This window comes from Lampris incognitus, chromosome 10 (assembly GCF_029633865.1).
Source record: "Lampris incognitus isolate fLamInc1 chromosome 10, fLamInc1.hap2, whole genome shotgun sequence".
In the NCBI taxonomy this organism is placed as follows: Eukaryota; Metazoa; Chordata; class Actinopteri; order Lampriformes; family Lampridae; genus Lampris; species Lampris incognitus.
Genome location: NC_079220.1, coordinates 11,041,101 through 11,060,845, shown reverse-complemented (window position 1 = coordinate 11,060,845; position 19,745 = coordinate 11,041,101). Strand labels below are relative to the sequence as shown.

Here is a 19,745-nt window from a genome sequence, read left to right as displayed (position 1 = left end):
AGGGGAAAAAAAATAATAAACAAACTGCCGCAAAATAATGGGAATCTAAGGTGGGGGGTGTTGTGATGATGTGCGTGCGCCTGGCTACCAAAGTGGCTTGGATGAGGCAGCTCGGGGTCGGGGCGGTGAAACCACAACAAGACCCCCCCCACGGGAGACACACCGGGCGACCATCCGACAGCATCGCAGTGGGCCCAATAGAACTCCTCCAGGAGTGCGGGGTCAGCCAGGTAGGATCAGGGCACCCAGCTGCGGTTCTCGGGCCCATAACCAACCCAGTCCAGCACGTAACCCTGGCGGCGAACGGCAAGCAGTTGGTTGACGTCCCAGACCAAATCACCACCGTCGAGGACCCTGGGAGGCGGGGGACCTTGGTTGGACCCTGGTGGATGGGACCGCCACCTCCAACTCCTGACAGGGAAACAGAGGGGGTTGGTAACCGAGAGAAAACTCAAAGGGGGACAAACCGCTAGCAGAACTCTCCATGGTGTTCAGGGAATACTCCACCCAGGGTAGGTGCTTGCTCCAGGAGGCGGGGTTGCTGGTGGGCATGCAATGCAAGGCCGCCTCCAGGGCTTGGTTGGCCCGCTCCGCCTGCCCATTGGTCTGGGGGTTGTATCCGGAGGAGAGACTGACTGTGGCTCTAATCCCCTTACAGTAGGCCTGCCACACCTTAGAAGTGAATTTGGGACCACGGTCGGCGACAATGTCCTGAGGGAGCCCACGGAAACGGATAACATGGGAGATGAGGCGGTCCACCGTCTCAGCCACAGAGGGGAGCTTGGGAAGGGGGACAAAATGGACAGCTTTAGAGAACCAGTCAACAATGGTCAAGATAGTATCATTACATTCGGACACAGGGAGGCCAGTCACGAAGTCCAAGGCAATGCGTGGCCAAGGTTGAGAGCAGGCGCTGGCGGGCAATGGGTAGCCTTACTGCAGGCACAGGTAGCCACGAACTCTTTTGTGTCCCCCTCCATAGTGGGTCACCAGAAGTGCCTGCGGATGAAAGCCACTGTCCGGTGGATGCCAGGATGACAGGCAAAGCAGCTGGAGTGGCCCTACTCAAGCACCTGGGACTGGATGGTGGACGGCACAAACACGCGATGCCAGGGTCCGTTGCCTGGGTCGGTCTAGGCGCGCTGAGCTCTTCTCACCACTGATTCGATAGCCCAGGTGATGACACCCACCACCCGGGCTGTGGGAAGAATGGTGTCAGGGGTGTCTGGTGCATCAGGGGACCCCTCTGGAAACAGGCGGGAGAGGGTGTCTGCCCTGACGTTCTTGGAACCTGGGCGGTAGGTGAGGGTGAAGTCGAACTGGCTGAAAAAAGAGAGCCCAGCGCGCCTGCTGGGGGTTAAGCCTCATGCCATTCGCATATAGATCAGATTCTTGTGGTCTGACCACACAATGAACGGCTGCTTCGCTCCCTCCAACCAGTGTCTCCATCCTCCAGGGCGGCATGGACCGCCAGCAACTCCCTGTTGCTGAAGTCATAATTCCTCTTCACTGGGCTGAAACGCCGGGAGAGGAAGGTGCACGGGTGGACTCTGGTCCTCCCCCAACCGCTGGGAGAGGACGGCTCCGATGCCCGTGTCCGAAGCATCCACCACCACAATGAGGTAGAGGTATGCACTTGAGAGAAGAGGAATGAACGCGAGTAGGAGTAAGACAGAATATATATGCGTGAACGAGAGGGAGGACAGCGGAATGGCGGGAATGCAAGGAGTAGAGGTGATGAAGGCATATGCAAGTGTTCCTGATATGAATTTAAATACTTGGGGTCAGCTGTCCAAAGTAACGGGGAGTGCAGAAGAGAGGTGAAGAAGACAGTGCAGGCAGGGTGGAGAAGAGTGTCAGGGGTGATTTGCGACAGAAGGGTACCAGCAAGAGTTGAGGGAAGGTTTACAAGTTGGAAGTGAGACCAGCTATGTCGTATGATATGTAGACTGTGGCACTGAGGACAAGACAGGAGGTGGAGCTGGCAGAGTTGAAGATGCTAAGATGTTTGTTGAGAGTGACGGAGGACAAGATTAGGAACGAGTATATTAATAATAATAACAATAAATAAATCTTATATAGAGCTTTTCTAACACTCAAAGTCACTTTACAATAAACAGGGTGAAACAAGACAACAGATAAACATAGCTCAGACCATCTGCTACTCAGATGGTCCTTGTATAACCAAAGTGAGAGCTGTGTCCGCATTCTTGGCACAAAGTCAAACACATTTTCGGTGGGTGTTGGACTCCGCCAAGGTTGTCCCTTGTCTCCAATTCTATGTGTGATATTCATGGACAGGATCTCAAAGCGCAGCCAAGGTGAGGAGTGTGTCTGTTTTGGGAACCTCAGAATTGCATCTTTGTTCTTCGCAGATGATGTAGTTTTGTTGGCTTCATCAGAACGCGACCTCCAGCCCGCACTGGGGCGGTTTGCAGCTGAGTGTGAAATGGCTGGGATGAGTCAGCACCTCCAAGTCTGAGGCCATGGTTCTCTACCGGAAAATGGTGGATTGCTCCCTCTGGGTTGGGGATGAGTTGTTGCCTCAAGTGAAAGAGTTCAAGTATCACGGGGTCTTGTTCACGAGTGAGGGTAGGATGGAGCGGGAGATTGACAGGCGGATTGGTGCAGCATCAGCAGTAATGCAGACGTTGTACCGGACCGTTGTGGTGAAGAAGGAGCTGAGCCGGAAGGCAAAGCTCCCAATTTACCAGTCAATCTTCGTTCCAATCCTCACCTATGGTCATGAGCTTTGGGTAGTGACCGAAAGGGTGAGATCGCGGATACAAGCAGCTGAAATGAGTTTCCTCCGTAGGGTGTCTGGGCTTAGCCTTAGAGATAAGGCGAGGAGCTCGGACATCTGGAGAGAGATTGGAGTAGAGCCACTGCTCCTTCGCATCAAAAGGAGCCAGTTAAGATGGTTCGGGCATCTGATTAGGATGCCTCCTGGGCGCCTTCCTTTGGCGGTTTACCGGGCACGGCCAACTAGAACTCACTGGAGGGACTACATGTCCAATCTGACCTGGGAATGCCTTGGGATCCCCCAGGAGGAACTGGAGGGTGTTGCTGGGGAGAGGGACGCCTGGAGTGCCCTACTTAGCTTGCTGCTACCGCGGCCCGACCCCGGAAAAGCAGCTGAAGATGAGATGAGATGAGATGAGATGCTACGCAGATGACACCCAGCTTTATCTATCCACCAAGCCTACCTCCACTCTTCCCCCCACTTCCCTTCTGACTACTTACTAGAAATTAAATCCTGGTTTTCATACCACTTCCTCAAACTTAATAGTGATAAAACCGAGGTGCTCCTAGTAGGTACTAAATCTACTTTGGCTAAACCTGATAGTTTTTGTCTAACTATTGACAATTCTATAGTTCCTCCACCGCCTCAGGTTAAGAGTCAGTGTCATCTTGGACAGCACGTTATCTTTTGAAGCTCACATCAACAATGTTACTCGGTCTGCATACTTCACCTACGCAATATTAATCATCTTTGCTTGTCACTTACACCTAACAGCACCACCACACTCATTCACACCCTGGTTACATCCCATATTGACTACTGCAATTCTATCCTTTTTGGTCCTCCCCTCAAGTGTCTTCATAAACTTCAACTGGCCTACAATTCTGCTGTCCGTATCATTACCAGGACTCCTTCCATAGATCATATCACTCCTGTCCTTCAACAACTCCATTGGCTCCCTGTTAAATACCGTATTGACTTCAAGATCCTGCTTTTCACCTTTAAGGCCCTTAATAACCTAGCTCCTTCATATATTTCTGAACTCCTTCATATCCACATGCCCTCCCGCACTGTCAAATCCTCTTCTGCTCTCCAACTCAATTACACCATCGGCCTGCTTGACTACCATGGGAACTAGAGCCTTCAGTCATTCTGCCCCTCGCCTATGGACCTCTCTCCCACCAGACGTGGTTTTCAAACTGGCATATTCAGTTTGATCCACGCTTCATTGAGTTTTGTGCAGATGATGATTTTATACTTATCTATTGCATTAAATTTTATTGTCTACTCTGCTTTGTTTTGATTTTATGCTGTCTGATACAGTGCTGCTTGTTTTTTACTGTGTTGTGTAAGGTGTCCTTGAGTGCTCTGAAAGGTGGTCACAAATAAAATGTATTATTATTATTATTATTATTATTAAGGCTGGGTCTTTAAGGAGTAGGGTTGATTGCAGTAGATGAGATGCAGGTAGTGGACCTCTGCTCTGCCTGCCGCTCACCTGTCGCCAATCCTGAAGCACACACAAACAGGGGAGAGAAACTAGGGCAGGGGTAGTGGCCAAGATAAGGGAGACAATCAGAGAGAGTGGGACAAAGAGGGTGAGTCCTGGGAGGGTGCGGGAGTGGCTGTGACAGTACTTAATGCATAAAATTTGGCAAATAAAATGTAAAAAATTATACAAATATATCAATATATTCTACTTATAATGATAATTATACTAATGAATTATACTAATATCCTAATGCTATTATACTTTTGAGCTAAAATATAATACTGATATGCTATATTACTAAAATACTACTAATATACTTGTTAAAGAGGGACAGAGTCACCTGGCTAAAATTGAATGATGCACATAGATTTATTAACATCTAGCCCCTGGGAGAAAGAATGCACAACATAATAGCTCCATTCTTCAGGAAACACTTCAACCTGACATCCAGTATCAAATTAGGCGATCTGCCAAAACTAAAGACAATCACAGCGATGTTTGCTAAGCTAACATTACAACATGCAGTTTGGTAATGACCCTTACACAATGAATACATGGCAATATAACAACACACCGACATTAAGAATAAGAAGTATAGCTGTAACAGCCGAACTTAGTGGCACCTGAGTATCTGATATGAATGGACTGATTACACATTGAATGAAAAATACCAAGACATAATCACAACTAGGGCGGCATGGGGGCACAGTGGTTAGCGCGGTTGCCTCACAGCAAGAAGGTCCTGGGTTCGAGCCCCGGGGTAGTCCAACCTTGGTGGGTCATCCCGGGTCGTCCTCTGTGTGGAGTTTGCATGTCTGCGTGGGTTTCCTCCGGGGGCTCCAGTTTCCTCCCACAGTCCAAAGACATGTAGGTCAGGTGAATCGGCCGTACTAAATTGTCCCTAGGTATGAATGTGTGTGTGTCGACCCTGTGATGGCCTGGCGGCCTGTCCAGGGTGTCTCTCCGCCTGCCGCCCAGTGACTGCTGGAAATAGGCTCCAGCATCCCCGCAACCCTGAGAGCAGGATAAGCGGGTCAGAAAATGGATGGATGGATAATCATAACTAGCATAACAGAGCTGAGGCATAATAACTATGAACATATATGGATGAAGTGAGAAATGATTAGCTGAGTGATAGCACTGAATCAAATTTATTGAACAAAAGTGACAAATGGCGGAATCTATTTTATCTTTTTTGACAAACAAGATTCTTCCGACTGATCACCAAAATGCTGTTCCAGGGCTTTCTAGAACGTGCATTGGTCTGAGAAGTACCTGATGACTACTTTGGTACCTCGAGGATCAGGTCAACACCACCTAGAAAGAAGATATTTTTATTTTCCATTTCAGTTTCAAAAATGAACCTACCAACTGAATGCCTGGGCCAGGTTTGCCGGGACATACAACCTCCTCCATTGCGGACTCGCCGTGAAATAGAGTTTGGAATCAAGGCTAAAGGGGAACATCTCTCCCTACAGCCGTCCCAGCTGCCAGAAGCTAAGCTCCAGCAAAGGCCTCTGCTCAAAAGGTGCTGGGCTCATAAGAAATACACTAGATGTCAGTATGGCTCCACTGTATTGGAAATTGTCAGATCCGGAGGACCCACTGTGGCAAGTCATCTGCAAAGACCCCCAGCCCATGGTGAAATTTGCCTTCACGGTCAGTAACAAGTGTCCTGCTCGTCGGCTCATCAGCGGATGTCATCTCATTTAGATAAAGACCTCTATATCAGACTGTGTGCATTATTATCTATTTCGTCTCCAAGATGAAAAGCAAGGATGGGAACTGATGAGGAATTTACACAATATAGGTGCACTTCCTCGAACCGTTTTTTAAAAAGTGGCACAATAAGCCTCTCAAAAAACCACAGGCGGTGTCAAGATTCAGAATAAGACTACAATCAGACCTCAGTAGCGAAGCCATGACGCACAGAGCACTAACCATAACTCAGGATCCCACTCGCCCCCTTAACCCATTCTTCATATTACTTCCATCTGGTCACAGGTACAGGTCCCTCATCTGGAGACGGGCCGCTTTAAAAGGAACTCTGTTCCTTCTGAAGTTCTAAACCCACCGAACCTCCAAACTCTTCTGTTAATGTGTTGTTGTCTCCCTGTCCTCTTATGTATGTTATATTGTTCTATGCATCTCATGTTTTATGTACAGTATGTGTACACGTGTTAACTGTATGTGTGTGAGGCTCTGTCCATCTATCTCTCCATCTATCTATCTATCTATCTATCTATAGATATCTATCCATCCATCTCGAAGAAAGAAAGCCACTTTATTTATCATTGTATTCTTACAATGAAATGTGTTCTCTGCATGTAACCCATCCTATTGTATAGGAGCAGTGGGCAGCTGCAGCGCCCGGGGACCAACTCCAGTTCTTCTTTCCACTGCCTTGCTCAGGGGCACAGACAGGAGTATTAACCCTATCATGCATGTCTTTTTGATGGTGGGAGGAAACTTGAGCACCCGGAGGAAACCCACACAGACACGGGGAGAGCATGCAAACTCCACACAGGAAGGACCTGGGATGGCCTGGGGTTCGAACCCAGGACCTTCTTGCTGTGAGGCAACAGGGCTAACCACTGGGCCACCGTGCCAGCCAGCCAGCCAGCCAGCCATCCATCCATCCCACTAAGGATGAACAGTAATTCGTTTTTATCAAACTAATCGCAGCTGATTGAATCGAAACAGCAAAGAGCGACCCATAGCTGCTGAGGCCATTTATGTTCTGTGAGGGGGCATGAAGGTTTTACCGACCAATTAACTTCCTGCATGAAGCTAAATTGGAGATGGTGTATCAACAATGTTCATCACAAGTTCGAACTCAGAATGATTTGGGGGAAGAAAAAAAGGGCCACTTAACGTTTCATGGGCAATCGCATGGTCCGTTTATTCAGCAATATTACATTCAATAGCTTTTGCGACAATATAGCTTCATTTCAGCCTCCAGGGAAAAAAAAATTGAGGAAAATAAATACACACGTTCACAAAAAGTACAATCACAAATTCACATTCGTGCCGACAGCACTGCATCTGAACACTGCGTTTTTCACATCTTCAAGCTGAGGTAAAAGCGTGGCCTTTACTCTCAGTATTTACGCGCCGTCGCGGACTTTTACACACCGCGACCGAGGAAGAGAGGAAGATCACGTCTCGCGCGCAAAGGTCAAAAAACGTGACCGCCGGAAGCGCTGAAATCAGCACCCGCTCGCCCCGAAGCTGAGATGTTTCGCTTTGAGACCATGTGGATACACTTGCCCCGCGTGTTTCTGGCGCGAGAGAGAGGCACGCATTATTTCTGGCCAACACACAAACAGTTTGATTTACATCTGTCTGCCCCCGTGGAAGACCGCGCGCGCAGGGAAGGAATGCACACGTGTCCTGCACCCTCCCCAACGGTATACTTGGCCAACTGCCCTATTTTCCGAGCCGTCCCGGTCGCTGCTCCACCCCCCTCTGCCGATCCATCCGCGGAGGGCTGCAGACTACCACATGCCTCCTCCGATACACGTGGAGTCACCAGCCGCTTCTTTTCACCTGACAGTGAGGAGTTTCGCCGGGGGGGGGGGGGGAGCAGCGCGTGGGAGGATCTCGCTATTCCCCCCCGGCCGACCAGAGGAGGCGCTAGTGCAGCGACCAGGCCATATACCCACGTCCGACTTCCCACTCGCAGACGCGGCCGATTGTGTCCGCAGGGATGGCGGAGGTAACAACGGGGATTCGAACCGCCGATCCCCGTGCTCGCAGGCAACGGAATAGACCGCCGCGCCACCCGGAACGCGCGTGTCCTATATCTCCACGAGGCGTATCGTATGCATATGTGCAGTATTAACAGTTGTGCGTTATGCAGCGAGCATAACGAGTCGTGATCTCCTCCTCGGGTATGGCGGAAGACTGCTTCATACCTCAGTTATACTTGAGAAAGGTGTTTACTATGACCATCTAGAAGAGACGTTTACTCTGGGGATGCAGATCTTAAACACTAATATTCGCACAATGTTCACAGGCAGCACCCCCCCCCTAAATAAAACCCCCTCTTTTCATACAAGCAACCGTTCAGTAGTGCTTTCTGGTCCAAGTGACAGGCCGCCCAGTTCACTTGGTTGAACCCATAAACCGGGCCGGCAGGGAAAACAGTATCCCTTTAAAGTGACAGGTGACGCGTCCCACGCCCTCCTCCGTATCGCCCCCCCCCCCCGCGCGCCTTAAATCCGCTGGACGACGCTTTTCTCCGAGTTCTGAAAGGAGCTGACGTCCCAGCGGAAGGAGCGGAAGGCGCTCCCTTTTAAGCTCGCCCGCCGCTTGGTGATGTGGTAGATCTTCCTGAGGATGGCGCGCCGCAGTAGGATGTAGACCCACGGATCCAGGATCTGGTTCCACGTCGCCAGCCTCACGGCCATCCTCATGTTCATGGAGCCGCTGGACGACCGTGTCACCGACATCAGCGCAAAGATCTGAGAAGCGAACAGAGAAGAAAGCGTGTTTGGTTTTAAATCCAAGCTCACCCCCCCTGTGTTCCTCCGCGTCGTCACGTAGAGACCGGCTAATAAATCAGCATCAGGACGGGGATCCGGGCTCATCGTGTCGACTAGTGACATATTAGCGTCTTGTGATTCAATTTACGTTTCGGTTTATTTTCAATAATCCGGTTTTCAACACATCTTATAGGCAAATGATGCCCTGGGGAGTCCAGGGAATGCGTTGTAGTCCTAACAAATATAAAAGACTGCAAAGTTTCAAGTTGTCCTATTTACTACAAGGCGGCATTTGAGTCAAGCGTCTGCCCGTCATTTATACCCAGTTGAATGAATTACATAACTTAAAAAGAGAAATATACTGTGGCTTACCATTGGGTACAAGAAAAAAAACACCAAATAAAAAGAAAAATAGCCCCTAATTTATCCCCCCCTTTCCCCCCCCTCCTTCTTTCTTTTTCCTCCTTCTCCCCAATCATACCCGGCCAATTACCCCACTCTCCCGAGCCGTCCCGGTCGCTGCCCCACCCCCTCTGCCGATCCGGGGAGGGCTGCAGACTACCGCATGCCTCCTCCGGTACATGTGGAGTCGCCAGCCGCTTCTTTTCACCTGACAGTGAGAAGTTTCGCCAGGGGGACGTAGCGCGTGGGAGGATCACGCTATTCCCCCCAGTCCCCCCCCCCGACCGACCAGAAGAGGCGCTAGTGCAGCGACCAAGGCACCCATATCCACCTTCCCACCTGCAGACACGGCCGATTGTGTCTGTAGGGACGCCCGACCAAGCCGGAGGTAACACGGGGATTCGAACCGGCGATCCCCGTGTTGGTAGGCAACGGAATAGGCCGCCACGCCCAGCTCCTTATTTGTTGGTGGGAGTTATGAAAAAATATTTTTCAACAGCCCACTAAACTGTTATCAAACAAACCTTTTCATCCCCCACGCTATGATACAATGTTCGAGGCTCCCTAAATGATGGCGGAGCTTATTCAATATCTCCTCTAGTTTCTCGTGTTTGCACATACGTATCATCACCGATGAGGTTTTTGTTGTTCTGGGCTTTTTTCTCTCCTCCAATTTGTTGAAATGGAAAGTGTCTGGTTTGCCAACTTGGCCTTCCCATCTGGGTGAAAGGGTAATGGAAATGAGAGGAACTCAAGTCGATTCGCAGCAATCCATCATGATTTGTCTCGTTGCGTTCTCTCAATAATCCAAGTAGGATGAACCGATTCAACTCTGTCATGATTATATCAACTCATATCTGTGGGGGTAAACTCAAGGCACTTAAGTGGTGGCGTGTCTTTGTCAAGGCTACACACAGTTCGTCCCGCTTTAACGCGCAATGACTCAACTCAGTACTCAGCGCTCTCTCAACATACTTGACATTTATATACAAAAGGGCCTCCAGATTTTCCCTTTCTTTGGCGAAACACGGTAACGTTAGCAGCATCCGTGATGGCGCGCAGTAAAGTACCGTCCATTGAGCTGGCCCACTTCGCGCATCATATCTCGAGTCTCAGGGGAAGTTCACCAATATAAAGTAGAGGAAAAACAATCTAGTGATGCCCCAGAGTGCACGTGTCCTACGTGATGGAGGGTTTCCCTCATAACTACTGATTTGTGTAAAGTCAGCCGTGTGTTGTAGCGGTAGTCAAGGGTTTAACAAAGGGGGCTTGTAGCTATTAGCCTGTCAGTTTCAGTTCCAGCCTGACTTGGGAAATCTGGGCTGGGGGAAGATGGACGAGTAACGCAATCCCTTTGCCATTGTGCAAGGCATTTTAACCCCTTTTTGCACCCAGATTTGAAGGCGTCAAAGTGTGGCAGCGTCCCAAAACAGCTTGCATACTTTGAATAATTGGCTAATTGTGCCTCTAGGGACGCCCGACCGAGCCGGAGGCCACAGGGGGATTCGAACCGGAATCCCCATGCTGGTAGGCAGCGGAGTAGACCACGACGCTACCCGGATGCCCCGCTGTTTTACAAGTACTAAGGTGGAGAGTTCGTACCTTGGTGGGTTTGGAAAGCATTTATGTTGGGGTTCTGATTTTGTGTGTTTTTGCAATAGCGATAGTGAAAATATGTTGATTATATTGCTTTTTATCCCCAGAGACTAATTGTAAAAGTACTTTAAGAGAGTCAGAAAATCTACTACATGGAGGCAACTTATCATATACATAACTAATAACAGTCTGAACAGTCAGCTATAGAAAAAAATGGAAAATCATTTCGTGCTACATCTAACGTTCCAGTGCCCCCTTCGAGAAACACGGGGAGAAGTTCACTGGTGTGGATGTAAGACAGGAGGAGCGCATCTCTTCCACGCTTTTCTGTTCTACAAACGTATTGGATGCTTATGGTGCAATTTCCTGTAACTCTTCTCATACTCTATGCATCGCTACTTGTTTATTATCTGACCTCCCCCGAAACTCACCAACATGGGGCTCCAGCAGATACAGGATGTGACCATGATGCCAACCAGCTGGGCTACCATTTCTATGTCATGGGATTTAGCCAGGCGACGGTTGGAGCAGCTCTTCTTTCGAAGTCTGGCTCTCACTAGCGTGATCCCGCTGATGGTGTTACACACCAGGGCCACAGCAAGAGAGGTCAGACCCAGTCCAGAGAACAATATCACAAAGGCAAGGTCAGTCTCCTTGATGTCACCCAAAACCCTGATGAAGCACCAGGTCCCTGGGTACTGGTAAGTGTAGGCCCCCAGACTGAAGAAGGGTAGAAGGGCCACACATAAAGCAAGCAGCCAGATGAGGGCGAGCGCCATCTTGGTCCGTGCTGTGGTCACTAACTGAGCGTGGAGCAGGGGCCTGGTGACCCCCAGGCAGCGCTCAGCAGCCATGGCACAACCCAGGAAGAGTGGACACAGGCCGAAAAACACCATGCTGCCGCCGAGGAAAAGGCAGGGGACGTCAGGGTCACTTAGAGAATTGGAGGCAGGGTCTGCACCTGCTGAGTACAGCCTCAGAACCAGCGTCCCCGCGATCACGTGTCCGGCCAAGTCGGTTACTACCAGGGAACTGGCGAAGAGCAGGAAAGTGGCCTTGGAGCGCCGACGGAAGCGGTTGTAAGCCTTGGCTAGAATGATGAGTGCCACAACATTGGAGAGAATACCCAAGGTCATGGAGAGGCCTGCCGCCATGGGGCTGCTGGGCGGAGGTCCGGTTCTGTTGGGCTTCCAGGCCGCGGCCTCGACCAAAATCCCCTCCCCTCCAGTGTGGTTTGATAGGGGCGTGGGGGCCACGATGCCCGAAGAGTTGAAGTGCTGCATTGCCAGCATCACTGCTGGGCTCCTGGCCTCACATGGTTCCTCGGTGTGAGATGATGCTGTGGGACGAAACGGAGTACAGAGCACTGATTACACGTTTTCTTTTTCGTTCTTTCTTTTTAAAAAAAAAATTTTTTTTTTTTAATGAAATCAGTGTTACAGGATATAGCTTCATATGCTCTGCAGGGAAAGTGTTTAGATAGGTTGAGTGCGTCAGGATGCAGAGATTTCAACTGAAACTGAATTACTTTTCAGCTTCCTCTCAACACCCTGGAGATTTCGGTGCAAAGGGTCTCATAGTTTTCCCTTCATGCATTACGATGCGGGAGGTCTGAACGTGTTATGACAATTCCTGCTGACACTGAAAACAGCTGCCAACATTCCTTGCAAAAGGACTCATTTACCGAGTCCATATTCTAGTTTTCTCCCCCCGCAGCAGTAAGTATTTACACAAACCATCACAGTCCCTTTTATAGATGGCTCAAACCTGTGTGGCTCAGGCCAAAAAAAACTCAGCAAGGCTAAACAGACGAGTCATTTGGAATATGTGTTGTATCATTTGTATGAAATAGAAATACTGGGTTGTAAGGATCATGCATTGGTATCGCGGCATCAATGGGTATTAAACAAGTCCTCGCTGGGTCGGTTAAGAAAATGCCCTATTCCTTCATTACACTTCTGCTTGTGCCCCGCGCGTGCGCGTGCGTGCGCGCGCGCGCGCGTGTAAATCCAGTTCTCCTCACATGCTCTTTTTCCCCCCCTTTCCCGTTTCTTGAGAGTCCCCTAAGCACCTTAATAATGTTGCGTAGGGGAAAAAAAAGAAGTTTAAAACACAATATTCGTCATTTCTTCCCTTTTCTTGCTCAATCCAAAGTTACCGCAATTCAACAACTGTAAAAAAAACAAGTTTAAACACTTGGAGTGCAGTGTTACAATGTAACAATATTTTAATTAAATAGCTTTAATAGGGGGGAAAATGCAAGTACAGATGTCGTTTTGCTGTTTGTGCAAATTTTACTAGATCTTAATGTTTTTGGAAGGGGGTGGTTTTGGGGTTTGTTTTTTTTTGCAAAGTAATAAAAGAAAGGGTTGTTTCAACACTAAGAACAAAATCTGGCCCGACCGAGCTGTTTAAACGCGAGAAGTTAACTTGATTGCGGCGTCAGCTCGTCGTACGCGGACCGCGCGATTGGATTCGGCTTAAACGGGTTTGGTTGCGATTCGGTTTTACTATTCGGCGACGCATGAAGCTCGTAAGTCTGACTTACTCGGCCTTACCGGTTCGTCCCGGGATTTCCATGATATAAAACTGTTTCGACTTCTTTATTTTTATTTTTTTATTTTTTTTATTGTTTAAACGGAGGTTAAGCGCGATTCCGGAGACCCTACGAGAACGTGTTTGACAAACAGGCGAAGTTAAAAAAGAAAAAAGTTAAAAAAAGAAAACAAGAAAAGTTGAATATCACAAATCATCCCGCCAACAGAGGAAACGTATTAAACGGGGGGAGTTGGGGGCCCGAACTGCGAAACGGTTGATATTCTTCCCCTCGTAACAATTAGCCGTAAATTGGTTTTAGTTTCCCTGACAACCGTCCTCCGGATTCACCTTCACGCGGGGAAAAGCTCCTCCGCACGCGGGGGTGGGGGGGCTGAAAAGAAAACGTCCGACAGCGAAACGAGGCAAGAGTCGCGACGTCCCGTCAACGCCGCTTCCTTACCTGGCAACCTGGGCACAGAGCGAGACCGTGGAGACCGTGGCGCTTCTTCGGTCTTGCGGCTTTACTCATAATGAAGAAATTCAGAACCACAGGAGGGCGGATAAAAAGCCACTACAGAAATGTCATTTCACGCGTCAAGCTTTCGCTGAAGTTTGTTTTAAGAAAAAAAAAAAAGAAAAAAAAAGTATTACTCCAAAGAGAAGAAGAAATTCTTCGCAACGAGGGCGTCTCGTTCTCTCGTCTCGCACGCGGACTGTGCAGACTCTCCAGTCTTGCTCGCGGTAATAATTGCTCGGGGAACAAGCGCCCTCCTATTGCACAACTGCTCTTACTGACTGCGGCCGCTCCGCTCACCGCACCGCGCTGCAGCTGTGTGTCTCTGTGTGTGTGTGTGTGCGTGTGTCTGTGTGTGTGTGTGTGTCTCTGTGTGTGTGCGCGCGCGCGCTTGTCGGGAGCCTCATTGGCGCAGACCAGGTTGGAGAGACGAGTAAAGGCGTGTGCATATTGAAAGTCTGTGGTTGTCCAACCCCGACGGGCGAAACAAGGGCCCTGTGTTTGATAACCGCCTCTGCAACTTGTAAACATGTAAAGCAGCTCTGTCGGACCTGCCGTTTCGTGGGGCGGTTCGAGAGGGCGTGAGGTGCATCGAGGTGGAAAACGGTACCAAACTCCCCCCCCCCCCCAACCTTTATTTCACAGTCGACTTCGTGCTATGTCCGCTGAAGACGTCCCCTACCGTTTCATCTGGCCCCGCATGCAGCCCGAGTGGTCCTGTGGTCAGTTGACATCGCTACAAACCGACCGAGGGCTCTCATCCACAAACCTCTGTCGGTTGATGTTTAGTTTTGGCGGTTACCGCAAATAGATAGTTGTGTTGCCATGAAGGCAAGTGTATCGCTGCGAGGGATACGAAGATAGAAATGAGACTAATAAAAGGCCCACGTTGCACCACGTGTCAATGAAGGGGCAAATGCGCTGTTTAGATAAAGACTGACTGACTGAATGCAATAACAAAACGCGTGATTTCCGCAAACTGTTTGTGCGCCCTAACTCAGCGCGTGCACCTCACGGCCCGGCGTGCACCTGGATTAACGTGCGCTGGATTTAATCCAGGCTACCCCTACGTCATTTCAAGGTCCATGTACGTTTGTGCAAAATAAGAAGGGAATCTTCGTGCCACCACACCCAGAACTCCATCTGAGGTGACATCAGGCTGATTTAATGGCAGATTGAATCCACATAGTCAAGCTATACTGCAGGTTTAGTGAGGGGTTGTCTGAGTCACACGTGGGTTCTGGATGAAAAACGTCTTTGTCGGGCCTCAGATCCCCATGATCAAGACAGGGCTTGCTTTTCACAGGTCAGGTTGGATGAGGAACTGGTTACAAAGAAAGTCCAAATGCACACTGTTCTGACTTATTCATGTATAACCAGCATAAATGAACACTGACAAACCGAGTGAGCAAGAGTTAAAATGTGGAATTGGTGTGTGTGTGTGTGCATGCATGTGTATGATGTGTGTGTTTTTATGTGTGTGTGCACATGCATGCATGTGAATATGTCAGTGTGTAAACCTGACAAGGAGTCAGCGGGCATAATGTTCACTATCACAGACCAGCAAGACAGGCAGCCGTAGCTGCAGCAGTGACTCAATCCAACCAGTCCTCGCCCTCCGGCTCTGTTTAAATCCAGGAGTTCTGCTAAAACCAGCGCCTCGTCCGGGTGGGTCGTGGAGCTCGGCGGTAATGAATGGGACAGACGCGGGGAGGAGAGAGGGCATAGCGGATGGATCCACTGAGTTGAAGGCCGGTGAGGAGGAGACGGCAGCAGGCCAGCCTGCCTTATAAGAGCTCCCATTCAAATGATTTGTTCAAATGTGAGCTGTGCTTATGAGGGCATTTACCGTCGTATTTACACAGCTAGAGAAACAGGATTACGGGGTAGGTATTGCAGCCCGACGCCCAGATGTGTCAAGATCGGGCCGTTACTGTCAGACAAAAACATCATTTCTTTTTATTCGGTTGCCCGGATAAACTAGCTTGTGGTCAGGGCCTTTGCTGCAGCTGCACGCATGCCCCCCTTTTCCTCTTTTAGTACAAATGAGTTGGGGTTTTTCTGTTCTTTCCTAGCTGTTTTCAGCCTCATTGACAACGAAGCCCAAGGTGAGAAGCCTTAGAAACAGATGTTTTTAATAGTTAAGGTCTTGTCTTCTGCCACGAAACAGTAGGGCACTTTTCACCGCTGGGTCTCCTTTAAACAGCCGCACTTAAAGACTTAAGAAAGCGGGAGTCTGTATCGCCCAGCTTCATGGGACTTGTGTTTTTTTGCCATTCTCATTTTAAGCAGGAATCATCATTCCTACTAATATTTTTTACTGCAAATTTCTTTTTTTTCGCCCTCAAAAACACAAGATAAAGTAGCGAGCAGAAACACTGCAGAGCAACCAGTCGAGTCTGTTCTACGCTACACGAAGATGACCCGAGCCGCTGAAACACAAACGCTGGGTGATGTAGTGTCTCTCTGGTCATAACCAGTTATTTCCACTAATCAGTCCAACATCTGAAACAATGCAATGGCGCTGCCGCTTGCATGGGTGTAGCCGAGAGGGGGGGAGGGGCTGGGGCTGAGGCTGGGGCTGGGGCTGGGCCTGGGGGGGGGGCCAACCCAAAATAATAAAAGGCCCATAAAGTGTGCTAAAGGAAACCAAGTAGCAGTTACCTTAAGAAGCAGATAAGCTCATACACACTTCCACATGACGCTTTTAAGGCTGAAATGTCCATTATCTGGCGGGCCTTCCACTAAATTGCAAGTTTTATTATACTATACTTTTTTTTTTTTTTTTACAAATATTTTTCTCCCCAATTGTACTTGGCCGTCCTAGTCGCTGCTCCACCCCCTCTCTGCCGATCTGGGGGGAGGGCTGCAGATGACCGCATGCCTCCTCCCGATACATGTGGAGTCGCCAGCCGCTTCTTTTCACCTGACAGTGAGGCGTTTCACCAGGGGGAGGTAGCGCGTGGGAGGGTCACGCTACCCCCCCCCCCAGTCCCCCCCCCCGAACAGGCGCCCCGACCGATCAAAGGAGGCGCTAATGCAGCGACCAGGACACATAACCACATCTGGCTTCCGACACATAACACATCTGGCCTCCCACTCACAGACACAGCCAACTGTGTCTGTAGGGACGCCCGAGCAAGCCGGAGGTAACACGGGGATTCGAACCGGCGATCCCCGTGTTGGTAGGCAACAAAATAGACCGCCACGCCACCCGGACGCCCCGTACACTACAAATTAGAGTATATCCGTGGTAACGTAGGTCAAACGCCAGCTTGCATGAGGCTTGAAATAAAATGCTTTTAGGGGAAACGAGACCCATCACTCTCAGCAGGCTGACTACCATCCCTCCTATTAGACATGTTATTATATGGAGGAGGTTACTCATAGTGCCTCCTCCCTGAGGTTCTCTGTTGATTAATACCCGCGCCTGAGATAAGGCTCTGTGGTCTGGTGCTGTGTCCAGGGGGTCCGTAGCAGAACACCTCATCTCATGGCCCTGGAATCTCCTTAGCTTAACAAAGCCGCCCCAAGCCCTACAAAACACCAAGAGTTCAACAGAAACCCCCAGCTAGCAAATGCAGAGGAAAGCCATTACCTTACTAAAGGCCCCCCCCTTTTTTTTTTTTACATTAAATCTCCACCTTCTCCGCCTTCATTTGACCGTGCCCTCAGACAGCGTCTCCATGCAGGGTTGCAGGGTTGGATTTCTGCAAAGAAACAAACACGGAGTTGCATGTCAGGGCATCTTGGTTGGGGTTTGTTGCCTGTCATGTTTCTCAGCCACACAACATTAGAGAATTTATTCCAGGGGGGGGGGGAATAAAAAATCAAAATTGCCGTGCTATTTTGAGTCTGGGTAACTTTATACAATTTGATGCTTATCGCGCTCATTATAATAATTGTTCATCACAAACATGGATTTCCTTTGGGGTTTTTTTTTTAAGTTGGTAGGCAGCGCAAGATAAAGAGGAAATGTTAATTCCTCACTGGACTCTCATCTTCCTTATCTGATGTAAATCACACACAAGCGCCCATGGCAGCTTGTGTGATTATCATAGTCTGGAGATAATGGCCTGGGTAAGGCCCGAAAATCCTGTTGATAGCAAACCTGTGACGTACGTGCCCCAACTTAATTTCCTACACATACACTGCGAATTTCACTCCTTCTGTGTTTCATATTTCATATTATGCCAACACCATGCGAAGGGCCCTCCCCTTTTCACCTTTTCACCTTTTCACGTAAAAGGGGTGACGCGACTTTACAGTAGAGCTAGATATATTAGGTTATTTATGTGGCCTATATTGCACAAGAAATAATCGGAACTACAGCAGTTAATTTCACCCCCCCCCTCTTCTCTTTCTACACATTCTTGCACGGGCGCTGTCTAACTGCACCTCGGTTGACCACATGCAATGAAAATATGTCCGTCCTTCCCATTCCAGGCATTGTGGTTGTGGGGTCTTGGAATAAGGATTACGCGGAGGAGGAGTGGAGGAGTGCAGCTGAATATTAAAGAGAGAAGAGAAGGGACGACAGCGTGGCCTTGTTAGTGTGTGTGTGCGTGTGTGTGTCAGTGTGCACGCGCATGAATGCATCCATGTATGCAAGTTCAAGCCTCCAAAGGGTCAGCTCAGTTGAGCTTCACTCCGATGACTCTGCAAATTCTGTCCTTCCCATATCCTCTCCTGCAGAATCACAGTTAATGAGAACCGTGATCAGCTGCTGAACACAAACATGAGTCAAGTTCTACCCCATTAATCAGCGTAAACATTTTCTCGAGTAAGTGTGCATGAATCACTTTCACGGCCTTCACGGCCGTTACAACTTCCTTTGCGCTGTATTGGGTACGGCAGTGTCCCTGCGTGTTTTATAAATGGAAACACCATCTCTGGCGAAATGAGACATCTTCCCCAGAAACGAGCGTGCTTGGCCTGAAAGGCAGATCTATTTGTGACACAGCGGGAATTCGGTCCAACAAACGTATTTGGTCATCATCCCAGCAATGCAGCCAGCCCTCTTTTGTGATGTTTGGGGGCATCTGGGTAGCCTAGTGGTCTGTTAATAATAATAATAATAATAATAATAATAATGTACAAAGAAACCATCGCCCACGTTGTCTCAGGCTGCCTGGAACTGGCAAAGACCGAGTACATGTACACAACAAGGCAGCAACATACCTGCACTGGACGATCTGCAGGAGTTACAAGATCAAGATGACTGGGAAGTGGTACAAACATCAGCCAAAAATGGTCACTGAGAACAATGATGTCACCTTCCTCTGGAACCTGCCCATCCACACTGGCACAGAACAAAATCCAACAAGTTGGCATCGTTATCAAGGACAGGAAGGAGAAGAGGCGCACACTCGTTGACATGGCAATCCAAAAAAAAGAAAAACACCTCAGTGAGAGTCACAGAGAAGCTGACCAAGTACAAAGACCCGGTGTTGAAATCAACAGGATGTGGGGTATCAGGGACAATTTGTTGTCATTTCTATCATGTACTTGCGTACACACAAAAAAAAAATGAAATTTTGTCAAAAGAACAAAAATTATGTATGAAGACCGAAACAACACCAGCGGTGATCGGAGCTCCAGGACTCATGAAGAAGGGAATGGAGAAGTTCACCAACCGTATCCCAGGCAACAACAACATCCATGCAGGCCAGAAGATCGCCCTACTCGGACCAGCCCACATATTACGACGAGTACTGTCAATCAAGGGACATCTGCCCTATAGTGCCTCAGGTCCATAGTTTGGACCCGGCTCTACAGGATGTAAAACAGGAAACACGAAAGAATAATGATCATCATCATAATCATAATATCATAATCATAATCATAACAATAATGATTATCATCATCATTACATTTATATAACACTTTTCTAGAAACCCAAAGCGCTTCACATTGAAGGAGGTAACTCCAACTTGGCCGGGTATGTGGCCTGGTCGCTGCACTAGCGCCTCC

General features: G+C 49.0%; 1 protein-coding gene across 2 annotated transcripts; it reads right to left on the bottom strand.

Annotated features, from left to right (window-relative positions):
* Positions 1–7,118: 7,118 nt before the first annotated feature.
* ptger1b (prostaglandin E receptor 1b (subtype EP1)) lies at positions 7,119–13,993 on the bottom strand. 2 transcript variants are annotated; one of them, XM_056288049.1, is made up of 3 exons: positions 13,719–13,993; positions 11,152–12,059; positions 7,119–8,701 (listed from the first exon to the last, which is right to left on the bottom strand). In XM_056288049.1, the coding sequence occupies exons 2-3, from the start codon at positions 12,010–12,012 to the stop codon at positions 8,453–8,455; spliced, it is 1,110 nt and encodes a 369-aa protein (XP_056144024.1). In that variant the 5' UTR covers positions 12,013–12,059; positions 13,719–13,993; the 3' UTR covers positions 7,119–8,452. The 2 variants fall into 2 exon arrangements, with proteins under 2 accessions (XP_056144024.1, XP_056144025.1); XM_056288050.1 differs by lacking the exon at positions 13,719–13,993 and having other exon boundaries at positions 11,152–12,191.
* Between the last annotated feature and the right edge of the window lie 5,752 nt (positions 13,994–19,745).